Source organism: Pelobates fuscus, chromosome 7 (assembly GCF_036172605.1).
Source record: "Pelobates fuscus isolate aPelFus1 chromosome 7, aPelFus1.pri, whole genome shotgun sequence".
In the NCBI taxonomy this organism is placed as follows: domain Eukaryota; kingdom Metazoa; phylum Chordata; class Amphibia; order Anura; family Pelobatidae; genus Pelobates; species Pelobates fuscus.
The window spans coordinates 205531021-205551617 of NC_086323.1; the positions used below are offsets into that span (position 1 = coordinate 205531021).

Sequence of the window (20597 nt, forward strand, 5' to 3'; positions counted from 1 at the left end):
AACCTCCTGGCTAGGGTTAGGTGAATACCAGTCCATAACTGTAGTTTCAGGTAGATTCAGAGCCTTAAGAAAAGGAGGAATGTCCAGTGGGGAGGTGATCGTCACGATATTCCCCTTGCTAGTCACGATCAAAGCAAAGGGGAATCCCCATCGATATTTAATGCTTCTATTCTTGAGATGCTCAGTAATTGGTTTTAAAGCCCGCCTTGCCTGAAGTGTGTACCAGGACAGGTCAGGAAATATTTGTATGGGGTGGCCATGAAAGAGTAGAGGTTGTGAAGTGTCCCTTAACGCCCTTAGAACGTTATCCTTAACGGAAAAATAATGTAAACGGCAGATAATGTCTCTTGGGGCATCGGGGTTAAAACCCCTTGGACGCAGGGATCTATGGGCTCTGTCAAGGACTACCTGGTTATCGCTAGGTTCTCCTAAGATGAGGTTAAAGAGTTCAGTGAGTATCATGGATAAATCCTCACCTGGAGATTCAGGCAAACCCCTTACGCGCAAGTTGTTCCTGCGCCCGCGGTTATCCAGGTCGTCAATATGCCTTTGTGTGTTGGCAAAGTGAATCATATGTGAATCAATGGTTGACGTGATATTAATTAATTGTGCCTGCATTAACTCTTACTCTTCTTCCAGGTGGGTGACTCTTATTGTGAGCTGGTGAACATCCGATCCCATAGCCTCCATCTTGGAGAGGAAGGTGACCTCGAGTTTCCCCATAATTTTTTGCAGGTCTAGTTTCAACGGTAAGTTTTTCAAGAGGTCCCTTATGTCCGGGTCATTACCAGAACCCGTAGTTTTCTGTGAGCAATCTCAAAGTGCCGGGCTGTTAGGTTGGGGATCGAGGTGCATCTCGGAGTCCGCCTTCTTGTTCATTGAGGCCTCGGCCTCCGACTCGCGGTCAGCGCTGTCCTTAAAATAACGGGTGAGGGATCCCGATTTGGATGCTGGGGTTCTCCCTGAGTGCCCCTGGGTTGGTTGGTGTTTTTTTGGGTTGCCCATGGTGAATGAAACTCTCCGATTGCTTTGGATTAGCCACTAGGTCTCCGGGAGTGATTTCAGTGTGCGTCCATCAGGCCCTGCGGTTAGCCATGCCCCCATCAAAAGCTATTTCAATCAAACTTATAACAACATTTTAACTTTTTAAACATTTCAACAGGTCACATTACATTTTAACATAGGACCCCTTATTTGATAGCAGCTTCACAAGTCTTGCATCCATTGAACGTGTGAATTTTTGGACAGTTTCTGCTTGAATTTGTTTGCAAGAAGTCAGAATAGCCTGCCAGAGCTGCTGTTTGGATGTAAACTGCCTCAACCCTCATAGATCTTTTGCTTGAGGATGCTCCAAAGGTTCTCAATAGGATGGAGGCCACACCATGACTTTCTCTCCTTTTATCCCCATAGCAGCCATTGATGCAGAGGTATACTTTGTAGCATGAGATGGTGCATTGTCATGCATGAAGATGATTTTATTACGGAAAGTATATTCCTTTCAGTCTTGCAAGTCGTGAGGTAGGGCCTCCATGGGGCAGGCATGTTGCTCAATCACATTAATATCTGGGGGTTTTGAAGGTCAAGGCAACACCTTGAACTCTGTCATTTCTCAAACCATTACTGTACAATTTTTACAGTGTTGCAGGGTACATCATTCTGCTTAAATTAGCTGCTGCCATCAGAGGATGCCATTGCCATAAAGGGGTGTGCATGATCTGCAATGTTATGGCAGGTTGTATGTATCGAAGTAATATCCAAATGAATGCCAGGACCCAAAGTTTCCCAGCATAACATTGTCTCTGCCGGCCTGCTTCTTTCAATAGTTCATCCTGCTGCCCTTTCTTCTCATTGTAAAGGAGCACATGCACTCAGCCATACATCTAATCTTAAAAAAAAAAATGTGATTCATCAGACCAGGCAATCTTCTTCCATTGCTCCATTGTCCCCATTGAAGGTGATATTGACTTTGGCCACTTGGCATACGCAGTGCAGTCACATCTACAATGCTGAGAAACATATTTGCTTCTCCCCTCCTTTCATGACTGTAGGTATAGTAAGATATTTGACCTTTTATTTACTGTGTGTGTCTCTGTGTGGGAGAGGGGTGCATTGTTCTCAACCATAGTTGCAGACATTAAAATGATGGAATATGTTCCTCTATAAGCTGTGAACCCTTCCTGAAGTACAAAATATAGGTAAGTTATGCTTAATTGACAAAGTAATTTTGCAAGGCAAACAAAAAGTGTGCGTATATACAATTTTTATAATGAAGGGAATTAAAGCACAATATATATTTTTTTATTTATTTTTGCTTTCAAGGTCTTGCTCAATCATTATCCTGTTTCATAGTTCTATTTCTTATCTTTGATGAAAATATTGTTAGTTTTTCTATGGTGTAAAGTGGTAAGTATGGTAAACAAATATTTTTATAGACAGATTTTCTTTAACTCCCAGTAAAATTCCACATTTCAGGTCAATCCAGGTATCTAGTAAAATGTCAATATCACAACATTCTAATATAAGTGGTAGAAGCAAAGAGTGATGTACAAAGATTAGTAGATACATGGAACATCCTTCCAGTGAAAGTGGTAAAAACTAATAGTGGTATAGAAAAGGTAGTAGATACTTGACACAAAAACAACAATATATGTGAACACAACCCAGTGAGAAAAAAATTATATATATGTGATTCAAAGCAAATCAGGACTTCCCTTAATGTTTCAGGTGAAGTATCCCGATAACTCCCCGAAGACTTCCTCTTGTCTTCAATAGATATATGCACATAGATTAGGGGAAAATCTGCTAAATGTAAATACAATAAAGAAACATAGCGTTTAACTGTGTGGGGACTGACACTGATTTATAGTTACAATTGGTCACTCACAGATTTGCAGAATTAAAAAAGCCTTGAGTGGTGTCTTTCAGTGTCCAATATGTTGTCCCTCCTCACATGTTCCTCACAGAGCAGAATGTATGTATCTCAAAAGAAAAAGATATATACACGAATGTAGTACACTTCCAGAGTTAGATAAAAAAGTATTTAATGACTTACATATAAGTAAAAAACAAACGGCTTGTCACCATGCACGTCCTCAATAGGATGGAGGCCACACCATGACTTTCTCTCCTTTTATCCCCATAGCAGTCATTGATGCAGAGGTATTCTTTGTAGCATGAGATGGTGCATTGTCATGCATGAAGATGATTTTATTACGGAAAGCATATTCCTTTCAGTCTTGCAAGTTGTGAGGTAGGGCCTCCATGGGGCAGGCATGTTGCTCAATCACATTAATATCTGGGGGTTTTGAAGGTCAAGGCAACACCTTGAACACTGTCATTTCTCGAACCAATACTGTACAATTTTTACAGTGTTGCAGGGTACATCATTCTGCTGAAATTAGCTGCTGCCATCAGAGGATGCCATTGCCATCAAGGGGTGTGCATGATCTGCAATGTTAAGGCAGGTTGTATGTATCGAAGTAACATCCAAATGAATGCCAGGACCCAAAGTTTCCCAGCATAACATTGGCTCTGCCGGCCTGCTTCTTTCAATAGTTAATCCTGCTGCCCTTTCTTCTCATTGTAAAGGAGCACATGCACTCAGCCATACATCTAATCTTAAAAAAAAAAATGTGATTCATCAGACCAGGCAATCTTCTTCCATTGCTCTCCATTGTCCCCATTGAAGGCGATATTGACTTTGGCCACTTGGCATACGCAGTGCAGTCACATCTACAATGCTGAGAAACATATTTGCTTCTCCTCTCCTTTCATGACTGTAGGTATAGTAAGATCTTTGACCTTTTATTTACTGTGTGTGTCTCTGTGTCCTCTCCCACACAGAGACACACACAGTGCATTGTTCTCAACCATAGTTGCAGACATTAAAATGATGGAATATGTTCCTCAATAAGCTGTGAACCACTCCTGAAGTATAAATATAGGTAAGTTATGCTTAATGGTCATGACTTAAGGTCATGACTTAAGGTCAATCCAGGTATCTAGTAAAATGTCAATATCACAACATTCTAGTATAAGTGGTAGAAGCGAAGAGTGATGTACAAAGATTAGTAGATACATGGAACATCCTTCCAGTTAAAGTGGTAAAAACTAATAGTGGTATAGAAAAGGTAGTAGATACTTGACACAGCCTTCCACTGGTAGGGGGATAACAGTGAAATTATGTGCTGCATGTGTTATACACAATGTGTTATTTGTTGCTCTAGCATAAATGCAGATATGTGAGGCTTTATGTCAATCAAATAAATCAAATTTTGCAAAGCAATTTAAAGTAAAAGGGGGTATACTCAATTTTGCTAGAGAATGGGTTAAAGCACACAAAATACGTTCTTTGCAATCACTATGACACCCGATGGTCATTTTCCTTATATATTTCAAAATAAGAGTCTGTTTTCTAAGTATTTCCTTTAACTCCCAGTATATTTCTTTCAGGTTTATGTGTCAGGAGAGATTTTACTGAAATAAGTGACAAGAACAGAAATACATGAAGTATGGTGATGAAGAAATCTTTTAATAACATAATCAAAAAGTCTAACTCTGAAAAATCAAGCATTTTATCAGATTCATATATGTTCTCAAAACAGATAGTAAACTCAAATCTCACACCTTTCTCATGTTTTGAATGTGGAAAATGTTTTAGCTGTACACAATCTCTTGTTAGACATCAGAGAACTCACACAGGAGAGAAACCATTCTCATGTTCTGAATGTGGAAAATGTTTTGTCAATAAAACGAATCTTGTGCTTCATCAGAGAACTCACACAGGAGAGAAACCGTTCTCATGTTCTGAATGTGGAAAATGTGTTAGTAGTAAGGCAAATCTTGTTATACATCAAAGAACTCACACGGGAGAGACACCGTTTGCATGTTCTGAATGTGGAAAATGTTTTAGCTGTACACAATCTCTTGTTAGACATCAGAGAACTCACACAGGAGATAAACCGTTCTCCTGTTCTGAATGTGGAAAATGTTTTAGTAGTAGAGACCTTCTTGTTAGACATCAGAGAACTCACACAGGAGAGAAACCATTCTCATGTTGTGAATGTGGAAAATGTTTTGTCACTGAAACAAATCTTGTGTATCATCAGAGAACGCATACAGGAGAGAAACCATTCTCATGTTCTGATTGTGGAAAATGTTTTAGTCGTAAAGACACTCTTGTTAAACATCAGAAAATGCACACAGGAGAGAAACCATTCTCATGTTCTGAATGTGGAAAATGTTTTGTCAATAAAACAAAGCTTGTGCTTCATCAGAGAACGCACACAGGAGAGAAACCATTCTCATGTTCTGAATGTGGAAAATGTTTTAGTAGTAAGGCAATTCTTGTTATACATCAAAGAACTCACACAGGAGAGACACCGTTCTCATGTTCTGAATGTGGAAAATGTTTTAGTAGTAAGGCAATTCTTGTTATACATCAAAGAACTCACACAGGAGAGACACCGTTTGCATGTTCTGAATGTGGAAAATGTTTTGTCAATAAAACAAAGCTTGTTCTTCATCAGAGAAGTCACACAGGAGAGAAACCATTCTCATGTTGTGAATGTGGAAAATGTTTTGTCACTGAAACAAATCTTGTGTATCATCAGAGAACGCATACAGGAGAGAAACCATTCTCATGTTCTGATTGTGGAAAATGTTTTAGTCGTAAAGACACTCTTGTTAAACATCAGAAAATGCACACAGGAGAGAAACCATTCTCATGTTCTGAATGTGGAAAATGTTTTGTCAATAAAACAAAGCTTGTGCTTCATCAGAGAACGCACACAGGAGAGAAACCATTCTCATGTTCTGAATGTGGAAAATGTTTTAGTAGTAAGGCAATTCTTGTTATACATCAAAGAACTCACACAGGAGAGACACCGTTCTCATGTTCTGAATGTGGAAAATGTTTTAGTAGTAAGGCAATTCTTGTTATACATCAAAGAACTCACACAGGAGAGACACCGTTTGCATGTTCTGAATGTGGAAAATGTTTTGTCAATAAAACAAAGCTTGTTCTTCATCAGAGAAGTCACACAGGAGAGAAACCATTCTCATGTTCAGAATGTGGAAAATGTTTTAGTAGTAAGGCAATTCTTGTTATACATCAAAGAACTCACACAGGAGAGACACAGTTTGCATGTTCTGAATGTGGAAAATGTTTTGTCAATAAAACAAAGCTTGTGCTTCATCAGAGAACGCACACAGGAGAGAAACCATTCTCATGTTCTGAATGTGGAAAATGTTTTAGTAGTAGAGGCACACTTGTTAGACATCAGAGAACTCACACAGGAGAGAAACCGTTCTCATGTTCTGAATGTGGAAAATGTTTTAGTAGTAAGGCAATTCTTGTTATACATCAAAGAACTCACACAGGAGAGACACAGTTTGCATGTTCTGAATGTGGAAAATGTTTTGTCAATAAAACAAAGCTTGTGCTTCATCAGAGAACGCACACAGGAGAGAAACCATTCTCATGTTCTGAATGTGGGAAATGTTTTAGTAGTAGAGACACACTTGTTGGACATCAGAGAACTCACACAGGAGAGAAACCATTCTCATGTTCTGAATGTGGAAAATGTTTTAGTAGTAGAGACACACTTGTTGGACATCAGAGAACGCATACAGGAGAGAAACCATTCTCATGTTCTGATTGTGGAAAATGTTTTAGTCGTAAAGAAACTCTTGTTATACATCAGAGAACTCACACAGGAGAAAAACCATTTGCATGTTCTGAATGTGGAAAATGTTTTGTCAGTAAAACAAAGCTTGTGCTTCATCAGAGAAAGCACACAGGAGAGAAACCTGTATCATGTTCTGAATGTGGAAAATGTTATAGTAGTAGAGACACACTTGTTGCACATCAGAGAACTCACACAGGAGAGAAACCATTTGCTTGTTCTGAATGTAGAAAATGTTTTAGTAGTAAGGCAAATGTTGTTATTCATCAGAGAACTCACACAGGAGAGAAACCGTTTGCATGTTTTGAATGTGAAAAATGTTTTAGTAGTAGAGGCACACTTGTTAAACATCAGAGAACTCACACAGGAGAGAAACCTTTCTCATGTTCTGAATGTGGAAAATGTTTTAGTAGTAGAGGCACACTTGTTAGACATCAGAGAACTCACACAGGAGAGAAACCTTTCTCATGTTCTGAATGTGGAAAATGTTTTAGCCGTCACTCAGTTCTTGTTACACATCAGAGAATTCACACAGGAGAGAAACTGTTCTCATGTACTGAATGTTAAAGAGATTTATCTGTTAATCGTAAGGTGTCGCTTAATATTTTATAATGTATATGGATTAAAATAGGAATAAAATGTTGTGGCAAACACCGCCACTGTACATTGTCCATTCTGTACATATCCTGTTTCATGTCAAATGTGTATGCCTTTAAGAACCAAGTGTCCGTAATGTGGTTAAGGCAAGTAAAAGTATTCATATGCTTATATTCGTATGCTGGCGGCATGAAAACCGCCAGCCTTCGGCAAATCGTTTCACGAACGGTGAATTTCATCACTGTTCGTGAAACAACTAAACTACCGAATGGAGACCACACACAGGGAGTCGTGTGGCACCCATTAAGGGTTGCAACAATGTTGCAATCGGTAATTAAGAGGATTCAGGGTGGCCGTCTTTCGGCTACCGACCATGCGGCGGTCGGCCATCTTGGATCCTTTGTTAGCCCAGCGGTATTTGGTCATCGAGCGCCTGGAACTAAAATCGGCTACTCGACGGCATGAATACCGCTGGACTTCCAAGTTTGAAGGGAACTTAACTGTAATGTCTATTTCATGCGCCGTTCGGTATTTGAGCTGGGATCTGAGCGGAACTGTGCGCTCAGACCCCAGCTATCTACCGAACGTCCATCCGTTTAAATATACCGAATATTGTACAAGTTATGTATTTTCATGTAAAATGTCAGTTCTGCTGCATGGAGGGGTAGTCCACTTAACTGTATATTCTAGTGGGAGTATCCCTCTCGTGCAGCAATGCCTGATGGGAGAAATGTCCAGATTATTCATTTCCCCATGTAGTCCCCTACTGTACAACCCCTGAAATGTCAGTAGGGAAACCCCTTGCACGGGGAAGCCCATAAATACTGGAAGTCTGTGAATAAAGCCTCAGTTGACCTCCAAGCTATGTGTCGTCTAGTTCTTGGAGGGAAGGGATTGTAACTACGCTACCTGCCTCTTGCCTGTTTTTGGATCTGCTTATTCTGTCTACCAGCGGAGATATCGTGGATAATACCACTACCCTGCTACAAATGTCTTGTATTGTGAATTTTTAATAAATAGTAACTGTGATAGTAGCAGTCCATGTACATATGATGCATTGGTATTGTGGCACCCCCATGCTATCATCCGGGGGTGCCTAATCAGCAACGCTAACTCTGCTCTACTTGGTAGCAGACTAAACGGCAACCGGGATACATTGTGGTTATATGTTCTGGTTGTTATACTAACTAGTCTGTTCCACTGGTAATACCAGGTATCTTTATTATGGTTCCTTAGCATGACTCAAGTTTGCATGGATTCCAACCGAGACCTCCTCAAAGAAACAAGACACACGCTTCTGACTGACAACTTATAGGATCACTATTTCTTAGCTTCAGCTTTTATTAAAACCGCAGCACACACATGAAATGTGTTTACAGATTATTAATACCAATGTGAATATGAATTGGGTTAGTAGACCAGACAGAGGAATTAAATTAGGTTGAGCTAATTATTCCCCAGGGTCCTTTATTCTTATCCCAGGACACAATAAACTTGGATATTCTAAGGGAAAGGCTAGTTCCCCCACTCTCCATGTTAATACAGACTATAATCAAATGTTATTGTAGTGGACTAGAAGTATTAACTGCAATATGTCCGCTTGTAGATGTGACGAAACCAATCTCGCCACATTGTATTGGAGGAGCCTGGTTGCCCGCCTGCTGCCTCTGGATTATGGACCGGCAGCTAAAGGGTTAATTTTACTGTGCAGAAAGGTTTATTTTTCCCTTTCTGCACAGCCGTTCGGTAGATTCTATCTACCGAACAATCAGCTCCTTTTCAGCCTCCCCAGAGCCGTGGGAAGCCGGCCGGCGTTGTTAATGGGCCACCCAGAAGCTGGATTGTGCCTCCTATTGACCTCCCTGAAGCCGCGGTTAACCGCGGCTTAACAAGCGTGTGCCGGCAATTGACCACCCAGTAGCTGCGGTTAACCGCAGCTTAATTGATTGTTACTGGGTGGTCGCGGTTACACCTAGCCGCCACACGATGGCGGTGTTCTGGAGCTCCCTGGGCAGCCAGCACTTGTCTGCCCGGCTTTCCTGCACTATAAGCGGACACTTTTGCGTGCAGGCACCGCTGAGCTTCCATCCCCCTGGTTCTTATTCGGGACTTTGAATTTGTATCGCAATCTATGTGAACTGTAGCAACCCAGATAGCCTACCATGGAGCCTGTTCGTGGAATTAAAGACTTTGGCTCCATGGCAATTCAAATGTATTGGTGCGGTCTGGGTGCCATTCATCTAATAATGTGCACCCAGACCTGAGCTATCTGGGGATATGTAACATGTCTGTGTTTTGTGTATAAAATGTGTCTGTATGTATTTTAAAGTGATAGTCTGTTTCTGTGTCACCACGTGCATAATGGAGTCTGGCCTTTGTCCTGGGAGATAATTGAATTACTTAATTAATTATCTCCAGGACAGAGAGGAGGAAACCAGGATGCATTGTGGGAAAGTATTGTGGCTGTGTGTGTACGAAAATGATACATGTCTGTCTGCTGTTTCAGTCTTCCATTTGGTCCCCTAGGGGAGTGTCCACCAGGTGGGAGACCTGCATAAATACAGGGGCATGTAGCCCTCAATAAACAGACCACTGCTTGACCCTCAACACGGAGCCTTGTCTCGTTCTTGGGGGGATTCACTGTATGCTGATAGGGACTGAATGCCAGGAGTGTAAGCCGCTTGGGAGCTTTTCCTGTTCATCTGCTAGCAGCAATTCGTGAGGTTCCAGTTCGGGAGTTTGGAGTGCTACCTTATTCCCTTGTATGCAGTTCGGGAGTTTGGTGCATTCACCTATATCCAATTCGTGAGTTTTGGTGATTTTACAGTAGCTGTGCCTGTCTGTGAAAAGGGGATTATCGCCTAAACGGATTTTAACCCCTTGTCTGCTGAAACGGTCCGTAACAGTAGACTTAATCATCATTCAAGAGAAGCATAGCGCGGCAATGCCTTACCCATTCACCAACAACTGAATGATACACAGCTTTGGGAGTCAACTGTTTTTTTTTTATTGAGCCACAGCTGGCTTTAATACAATTCCCTGTCCAAGGGGTTTCTTTAATTACATTCCAGGGGTTTTCCCCTGGTTGACCTTGTGGGGACAGGGAACAGAGACACATTTCCCAGACTCCTTTTCTGTACTTGGAAGATAATTGCGTAACGACAATTCTTCAATTAGATTATCTCCCAAGTACAGAAAATTAATGAGAAAACAAGAACAGGTGATTGCGCAGATAGGATATAGCTCAACAAAATTGTAGGACCTTCCTAAGTTCTGTAAGAGTAAAAAGACCAAACATAGGGTAATATGTTTAGCACATATAATTAAATTGACAAAGCTTGGTCAAACTCACAATTTGATGAGCATTTATAAGTTTGCTCTAAACTGTATAGGCAGAGTAAATCATTCAGATGTACATGGATCAAAGTTAGGTCCCCCAGGAGGTGAAAAAAGTTTTTTGGTTTTTAAATGCAAGCTATTGGGACACCAGATATGAGTGGCAATGTGCACTGGCACAGTTCTGCAGGGCACACGCTGAAGGCCTGACACACCCGCTTGAAGACAAGTAACTGCTATTCAATCTATAACAGTGAAAAAAGTTTTTTGGTTTTAAATGCACGCTATTGTGACACCAGATATGAGTGGCAATGTGCACTGGCCCAGTTCTGCAGAGCACACGCTGTAGGCCTGACACACCCGCTTGAAGACAAGTAACTGCTATTCAATCTATAACAGTGAAAAAAGTTTTTTGGTTTTAAATGCACAATATTGTGACACCAGATATGAGTGGCAATGTGCATTGTCACAGTTCTGCAGAGCACACGCTGAAGGCCTGACACAACCGCTTTAAGGACACTGACTGCTATTAGCTTACACTGGAAAACTTTTTTCTTTGTAAAAGCACGCTATAGAGACACCAGATATGAGTGGCAACTGTCAAAGTACACAGGCAGGGGTCTGCAGAGCACACGCTGAAGGCCTGACACACCCGCTTTAAGGACACTGACTGCTATTAGCTTACCCTGAAAAACTTTTTTTCTTTGTAAAAGCACGCTATAGAGAAACCAGATATGAGTGGCAACTGTCAAAGTACACGGGCAGAGGTCTGCAGAGCACATGTTGAAGGAGGACTAACACCCGCTTTAAGGACACTGACTGCTATTAGCTTACACTAAAAAACTTTTTTTCTTTGTAAAAGCACGCTATAGAGAAACCAGATATGAGTGGCAACTGTCAAAGTACACAGGCAGGGGTCTGCAGAGCACACGCTGAAGGCCAGACACACCCGCTTTAACCCCTTAAGGACACATGACGTGTGTGACACGTCATGATTCCCTTTTATTCCAGAAGTTTGGTCCTTAAGGGGTTAAGGACACTGACTGTTATTAGCTTACACTGAAAAACTTTTTTTCTTTGTAAAAGCACGCTATAGAGACACCAGATATGAGGGGCAACTGTCAAAGTACACAGGCAGGGGTCTGCAAAGCACACGCTGAAGGCCTGACACACCCGCTTGAAGACAAGTAACTGCTATTCAATCTATAACAGTGAAAAAAGTTTTTGGGTTTTAAATGCACGCTATTGTGACACCAGATATGAGTGGCAATGTGCACTGGCACAGTTCTGCAGAGCACAAGCTGTAGGCCTGACACACCCGCTTGAAGACAAGTAACTGCTATTCAATCTATAACAGTAAAAAGGTTTTTGGGTTTTAAATGCACGCTATTGTGACACCAGATATGAGTGGCAATGTGCACTGGCACAGTTCTGCAGAGCACACGCTGAAGGCCTGACACAACCGCTTTAAGGACACTGACTGCTATTAGCTTGCACTAAAAAACTTTTTTTCTTTGTAAAAGCACGCTATAGAGTCACCAGATATGAGTGGCAACTGTCAAAGTACACAGGCAGGGGTCTGCAGAGCACACGCTGAAGGCCTGACACAATCGCTTTAAGGACACTGACTGCTATTAGCTTGCACTAAAAAACTTTTTTTCTTTGTAAAAGCACGCTATAGAGTCACCAGATATGAGTGGCAACTGTCAAAGTACACAGGCAGGGGTCTGCAGAGCACACGTTGAAGGCCTGACACACCCGCTTTAAGGACACTGACTGCTATTAGCTTACCCTGAAAAACTTTTTTTCTTTGTAAAAGCACTCTATAGAGACACCAGATATGAGTGGCAACTGGCAAAGTACACGGGCAGAGGTCTGCAGAGCACACGTTGAAGGAGGACTGACACCCGCTTTAAGGAAACTGACTGCTATTAGCTTACACTGAAAAACTTTTTTTCTTTGTAAAAGCACGCTATAGAGACACCAGATATGAGTGGCAACTGTCAAAGGACACAGGCAGGGGTCTGCAGAGCACACGCTGAAGGCCTCACACACCCGCTTTAAGGACACTGACTGTTATTAGCTTACACTGAAAAACTTTTTTTCTTTGTAAAAGCACGCTATAGAGACACCAGATATGAGTGGCAACTGTCAAAGTACACAGGCAGGGGTCTGCAAAGAACACGCTGAAGGCCTGACACACCCGCTTGAAGACAAGTAACTGCTATTCAATCTATAACAGTGAAAAAGGTTTTTGGGTTTTAAATGCACGCTATTGTGACACCAGATATGAGTGGCAATGTGCACTGGCACAGTTCTGCAGAGCACACGCTGAAAGCCTGACACACCCGCTTTAAGGACACTGACTGCTATTAGCTTACACTGAAAAACTTGTTTTCTTTGTAAAAGCACGCTATAGAGACACCAGATATGAGTGGCAACTGTCAAAGTACACAGGCAGGGGTCTGCAGAGCACACGCTGAAGGCCATACACACCCGCTTTAAGGACACTGACTGCTATTAGCTTACACTGAAAAACTTTTTTTCTTTGTAAAAGCACTCTATAGAGACACCAGATATGAGTGGCAACTGTCAAAGTACACGGGCAGGGGTCTGCAGAGCACACGCTGAAGGCCTCACACACCTGCTTTAAGGACACTGACTGTTATTAGCTTACACTGAAAAACTTTTTTTCTTTGTAAAAGCACGCTATAGAGACACCAGATATGAGTGGCATCTGTCAAAGTACACAGGCAGGGGTCTGCAGAGCACACGCTGAAGGCCTGACACACCCGCTTTAAGGACACTGACTGCTATTAGCTTACCCTGAAAAACTTTTTTTCTTTGTAAAAGCACGCTATAGAGAAACCAGATATGAGTGGCAACTGTCAAAGTACACGGGCAGAGGTCTGCAGAGCACATGTTGAAGGAGGACTAACACCCGCTTTAAGGACACTGACTGCTATTAGCTTACACTGAAAAACTTGTTTTCTTTGTAAAAGCATGCTATAGAGACACGAGATACGAGTGGCAACTGTCAAAGTACACAGGCAGGGGTCTGCAGAGCACACGCTGAAGGCCTCACACACCCGCTTTAAGGACACTGACTGCTATTAGCTTACACTGAAAAACTTTTTTTCTTTGTAAAAGCACGCTATAGAGACACCAGATATGAGTGGCAACTGTCAAAGTTCACAGGCAGGGGTCTGCAGAGCACACGCTGAAGGCCTCACACACCCGCTTTAAGGACACTGACTGTTATTAGCTTACACTGAAAAACTTTTTTTCTTTGTAAAAGCACGCTATAGAGACACCAGATATGAGTGGCAACTGTCAAAGTACACAGGCAGGGGTCTGCAAAGCACACGCTGAAGGCCTGACACACCCGCTTGAAGACAAGTAACTGCTATTCAATCTATAACAGTGAAAAAGGTTTTTGGGTTTAAAATGCACGCTATTGTGACACCAGATATGAGTGGCAATGTGCACTGGCACAGTTCTGCAGAGCACAGGCTGAAGGCCTGACACACCCGCTTTAAGGACACTGACTGCTATTAGCTTACACTGGAAAACTTTTTTCTTTGTAAAAGCACGCTATAGAGACACCAGATATGAGTGGCATCTGTCAAAGTACACAGGCAGGGGTCTGCAGAGCACACGCTGAAGGCCTGACACACCCGCTTTAAGGACACTGACTGCTATTAGCTTACCCTGAAAAACTTTTTTTCTTTGTAAAAGCACGCTATAGAGAAACCAGATATGAGTGGCAACTGTCAAAGTACACAGGCAGGGGTCTGCAGAGCACACGCTGAAGGCCTGACACACCTGCTTTAAGGACACTGACTGTTATTAGCTTACACTGAAAAACTTTTTTTCTTTGTAAAAGCACGCTATAGAGACACCAGATATGAGTGGCAACTGTCAAAGTACACAGGCAGGGGTCTGCAAAGCACACGCTGAAGGCCTGACACACCCGCTTGAAGACAAGTAACTGCTATTCAATCTATAACAGTGAAAAAAGTTTTTGGGTTTTAAATGCACGCTATTGTGACACCAGATATGAGTGGCAATGTGCACTGGCACAGTTCTGCAGAGCACAAGCTGTAGGCCTGACACACCCGCTTGAAGACAAGTAACTGCTATTCAATCTATAACAGTGAAAAAGGTTTTGGGGTTTTAAATGCACGCTATTGTGACACCAGATATGAGTGGCAATGTGCACTGGCACAGTTCTGCAGAGCACACGCTGAAGGCCTGACACAACCGCTTTAAGGACACTGACTGCTATTAGCTTGCACTAAAAAACTTTTTTTCTTTGTAAAAGCACGCTATAGAGACACCAGATATGAGTGGCAACTGTCAAAGTACACAGGCAGGGGTCTGCAAAGCACACGCTGAAGGCCTGACACACCCGCTTGAAGACAAGTAACTGCTATTCAATCTATAACAGTGAAAAAGGTTTTTGGGTTTTAAATGCACGCTATTGTGACACCAGATATGAGTGGCAATGTGCACTGGCACAGTTCTGCAGAGCACACGCTGAAGGCCTGACACACCCGCTTTAAGGACACTGACTGCTATTAGCTTACACTGAAAAACTTGTTTTCTTTGTAAAAGCACGCTATAGAGACACCAGATATGAGTGGCAACTGTCAAAGTACACAGGCAGGGGTCTGCAGAGCACACGCTGAAGGCCATACACACCCGCTTTAAGGACACTGACTGCTATTAGCTTACACTGAAAAACTTTTTTTCTTTGTAAAAGCACACTATAGAGACACCAGATATGAGTGGCAACTGTCAAAGTACACGGGCAGGGGTCTGCAGAGCACACGCTGAAGGCCTCACACACCTGCTTTAAGGACACTGACTGTTATTAGCTTACACTGAAAAACTTTTTTTCTTTGTAAAAGCACGCTATAGAGACACCAGATATGAGTGGCAACTGTCAAAGTACACAGGCAGGGGTCTGCAGAGCACACGCTGAAGGCCTCACACACCCGCTTTAAGGACACTGACTGTTATTAGCTTACACTTAAAAAAAAAAATTTCTTTGTAAAAGCACAATATAGAGACACCAGATATGAGTGGCAACTGTCAAAGTACACAGGCAGGGGTCTGCAAAGCACATGCTGAAGGCCTGACACACCCGCTTGAAGACAAGTAACTGCTATTCAATCTATAACAGTGAAAAAAGTTTTTTGGTTTTAAATGCACGCTATTGTGACACCAGATATGAGTGGCAATGTGCACTGTCACAGTTCTGCAGAGCACACGCTGAAGGCCTGACACAACCGCTTTAAGGACACTGACTGCTATTAGCTTGCACTAAAAAACGTTTTTTCTTTGTAAAAGCACGCTATAGAGTCACCAGATATGAGTGGCAACTGTCAAAGTACACAGGCAGGGGTCTGCAGAGCACACGTTGAAGGCCTGACACACCCGCTTTAAGGACACTGACTGCTATTAGCTTACCCTGAAAAACTTTTTTCTTTGTAAAAGCACTCTATAGAGACACCAGATATGAGTGGCAACTGGCAAAGTACACGTGCAGAGGTCTGCAGAGCACACGTTGAAGGAGGACTGACACCCGCTTTAAGGACACTGACTGCTATTAGCTTAAACTGAAAAACTTTTTATCTTTGTAAAAGCACGCTATAGAGACACCAGATATGAGTGGCAACTGTCAAAGTACACAGGCAGGGGTTTGCAGAGCACACGCTGAAGGCCTCACACACCCGCTTTAAGGACACTGACTGTTATTAGCTTACACTGAAAAACTTTTTTTCTTTGTAAAAGCACGCTATAGAGACACCAGATATGAGTGGCAACTGTCAAAGTACACAGGCAGGGGTCTGCAAAGCACACGCTGAAGGCCTGACACACCCGCTTGAAGACAAGTAACTGCTATTCAATCTATAACAGTGAAAAAAGGGTTTTGGTTTTAAATGCACGCTATTGACACCAGATATGAGTGGCAATGTGCACTGTCACAGTTCTGCAGAGCACCCGCTGAAGGCCTGACACACCCGCTTGAAGACAAGTAACTGCTATTCTATCTAAAACAGTGAAAAAAGTTTTTGGGTTTTAAATGCACGCTATTGTGACACCAGATATGAGTGGCAATGTGCACTGGCACAGTTCTGCAGAGCACACGCTGAAGGCCTGACACACCCGCTTGAAGACAAGTAACTGCTATTCAATCTATAACAGTGAAAAAAGTTTTTTGGTTTTAAATCCACGCTATTGTGACACCAGATATGAGTGGCAATGTGCACTGGCACAGTTCTGCAGAGCACACGCTGTAGGCCTGACACACCCGCTTGAAGACAAGTAACTGCTATTCAATCTATAACAGTGAAAAAAGTTTTTTGGTTTTAAATGCACGCTATTGTGACACCAGATATGAGTGGCAATGTGCACTGGCACAGTTCTGCAGAGCACACGCTGTAGGCCTGACACACCCGCTTGAAAACAAGTAACTGCTATTCAATCTATAACAGTGAAAAAAAAATTGGGGTTTTAAATGCACGCTATTGTGACACCAGATATGAGTGCCAATGTGCACTGTCACAGTTCTGCAGAGCACACGCTGAAGGCCTGACACACCCGCTTTAAGGACATTGACTGCTATTAGCTTACACTGAAAAACTTTTTTTCTTTGTAAAAGCACACTATAGAGACACCAGATATGAGTGGCAACTGGCAAAGTACACGGGCAGAGGTCTGCAGAGCACACGCTGAAGGAGGCCTGACACCCGCTTTAAGGACACTGACTGCTATTAGCTTACACTGAAAAACTTTTTTTCTTTGTAAAAGCACGCTATAGAGACACCAGATATGAGTGGCAACTGTCAAAGTACACAGGCAGGGGTTTGCAGAGCACACGCTGAAGGCCTCACACACCCGCTTTAAGGACACTGACTGTTATTAGCTTACACTGAAAAACTTTTTTTCTTTGTAAAAGCACGCTATAGAGACACCAGATATGAGTGGCAACTGTCAAAGTACACAGGCAGGGGTCTGCAAAGCACACGCTGAAGGCCTGACACACCCGCTTGAAGACAAGTAACTGCTATTCAATCTATAACAGTGAAAAAAGGTTTTTGGTTTTAAATGCACGCTATTGACACCAGATATGAGTGGCAATGTGCACTGTCACAGTTCTGCAGAGCACCCGCTGAAGGCCTGACACACCCGCTTGAAGACAAGTAACTGCTATTCTATCTAAAACAGTGAAAAAAGTTTTTGGGTTTTAAATGCACGCTATTGTGACACCAGATATGAGTGGCAATGTGCACTGGCACAGTTCTGCAGAGCACACGCTGAAGGCCTGACACACCCGCTTGAAGACAAGTAACTGCTATTCAATCTATAACAGTGAAAAAAGTGTTTTGGTTTTAAATCCACGCTATTGTGACACCAGATATGAGTGGCAATGTGCACTGGCACAGTTCTGCAGAGCACACGCTGTAGGCCTGACACACCCGCTTGAAGACAAGTAACTGCTATTCAATCTATAACAGTGAAAAAAGTTTTTTGTTTTTAAATGCACGCTATTGTGACACCAGATATGAGTGGCAATGTGCACTGGCACAGTTCTGCAGAGCACACGCTGTAGGCCTGACACACCCGCTTGAAAACAAGTAACTGCTATTCAATCTATAACAGTGAAAAAAAAATTGGGGTTTTAAATGCACGCTATTGTGACACCAGATATGAGTGCCAATGTGCACTGTCACAGTTCTGCAGAGCACACGCTGAAGGCCTGACACACCCGCTTTAAGGACATTGACTGCTATTAGCTTACACTGAAAAACTTTTTTTCTTTGTAAAAGCACACTATAGAGACACCAGATATGAGTGGCAACTGGCAAAGTACACGGCCAGAGGTCTGCAGAGCACACGCTGAAGGAGGCCTGACACCCGCTTTAAGGACACTGACTGCTATTAGCTTACACTGAAAAACTTTTTTTCTTTGTAAAAGCACACTATAGAGACACAAGATATGAGTGGCAACTGGCAAAGTACACGGGCAGAGGTCTGCAGAGCACACGCTGCACGTTCGTGAGCAAAGATGGCTGATGCCACGTGTTCAGTCATACGAATGGCAGCCACCCATTCGACCATTTAGAACCCTGTGATTTTCTGGTGTTACAATAGTCAATTGGAGGTACATGACTCCCTTGGGTGGTCTCTCTGTTCAGTGGTTGGTTCTCTTATGGACATAACTTAGGTTTAGTAAAATGTCTATGTACTCTGTGCATTTGTGCTATTCATTGTGTTAACCTGGCTGCTAGAGTAAACTGCTCCCCCTCTAAACCCCCTCCCATCCTACTCCCCCTCCCATTGACTGACTACCACGTGTGACAAGATGGTGCTTGAATCTGGGGGAGAATTTCATGATGATAGCAACGTCACACCCAGTAGGATGTACATTGAATAAATCACTTAACAGCTAACCAATTATTGATGTAATCTTCTCTGTTATCTATAATTATGCACATGCTGTATTTCTGCTTTATAAAGGCATGCCGACCCCCAGAAAAAAGATTCCTCAAGTTCTTCATCAACCTGAAACTTGTGTCTGGTGCGAATTACTTTGGGATGCGTGCACGCACATTAATTAATTAATTTGGACAGGGGCAGATACAAAAAACTAATCAAACGCATGGTTTGATCCTTATCATTTGGCTGGGTTTTTGTCTGACGTTCGGCCATATTCAATGACCGGAGAGGGGACCCCTAAAAACGGGACTGGAGCCTGATCACTTCCTAAATACGGTAGTGACCGCATATTAGCATCTTGCCTGTATTTCCTTCAAAGACAGGTAAAACTCTTGCCTGGTGTCTCTTTAAAAGAACCTGTTGATTGTCTGTCTGCCTCCTGAGTGTGAGTCTTGTGTGTGAAAGCGTCTGCTTGAGTATCCGGTTTGCTTATTGCTTTGCACTATTGTATAATGATTTCTCGGTTTCTGTTTTGGCTAGGAGGGAGCCAGGTTTATGGTTACTAGTTCGGTGGGAACTAGATCAGGTTTATAGGTCACTAGTTCGGTGGGAACTAATTTAGTTTATAGATTACTATTTCGGTGTATAGGTCACTAGTTCGGTGGGAAATAGTTTAGTTTATAGGTTACTGGTTCGGTGGGAACCAGCTTAGTTTATAGGTTACTGGTTCGGTGGGGACCAGCTTAGTTTATAGGTTACTGGTTCGGTGGGAACCAGTTTAGTTTATAGGTCACTAGTTTGGTGGGAACTAGTTTAGTTTATAGGTTACTGATTCGGTGGGAACCAGGGTTTATTCTCTTACTTGTTGTTATGCTCGATACATAAGGCATATTGCACAGTCTGTTGCTCTACATAATTCATTTTCTGCACTTTCAGAGTGTAATGGTGTCATGGAGATAGGCACTGAGGGTAGTGGTGTTGTGGACAGAGGCACTGAGGCTAGTGGTGTTGTGGGGAGAGGCACTGAGGCTAGTGGTGTTGTGCAGAGAGGCACTGAGGCTAGTGGTGTTGTGCAGAGAGGCACTGAGGCTAGTGGTGTTGTGGAGAGAGGCACTGAGGCTAGTGGTGTTGTGGGGAGAGGCATTGAGGCTAGTGGTGTTGTGGAGAGAGGCACTGAGGCTAGTGGTGTTATGGAGACAGGCTTGAAGACTATGGTGAGGCCTAATAGAAAGCAGTTGTTGTTGGGGGATTCCATCATAAGAGGTGGTCTTGTGAGGTGTCTTCCTGGAGCTACTGCTCACAGAGATAGGAGACGTATCTGTAATATTGTTAAGCAAGCGAAGCAGGAAGGGGAATTGGATGTACTTGTCTATCTAGAACAAATGACTTGGCTTGCAATGAGGTTTCAGAGGTTAAGGAAGTTTTTAGTGTTTTTGCCAATGATATACGAGAGGTTGCTTCCACACTGTCATTCTCTGAAGTTCTTCCTGTGCATAACACTCAGAATGACAGGCGGATGCATATTAGGGA

The 20597-nt window shown here is 42.6% G+C and overlaps 2 protein-coding genes across 3 annotated transcripts in view; one reads left to right on the forward strand and one right to left on the reverse strand.

Annotated features, from left to right (window-relative positions):
* Window positions 1-7259, forward strand: part of LOC134568465 (zinc finger protein 850-like) — an 88491-nt gene extending 81232 nt beyond the window's left edge. The window contains exon 5 of one of the 2 annotated variants that reach the window (XM_063427072.1): window positions 4682-7259. In XM_063427072.1, the coding sequence (XP_063283142.1) occupies window positions 4682-7253 (2572 nt within the window). In that variant the 3' untranslated portion in view covers window positions 7254-7259. Of the gene's footprint in view, window positions 1-4452 lie in introns of both variants that reach the window. The other variant, XM_063427073.1, reaches the window with a different exon arrangement.
* The window catches only part of LOC134568466 (zinc finger protein 585A-like), a 284984-nt gene that overhangs the window by 159699 nt on the left and 104688 nt on the right, over window positions 1-20597 (reverse strand). The window lies entirely within an intron of this gene.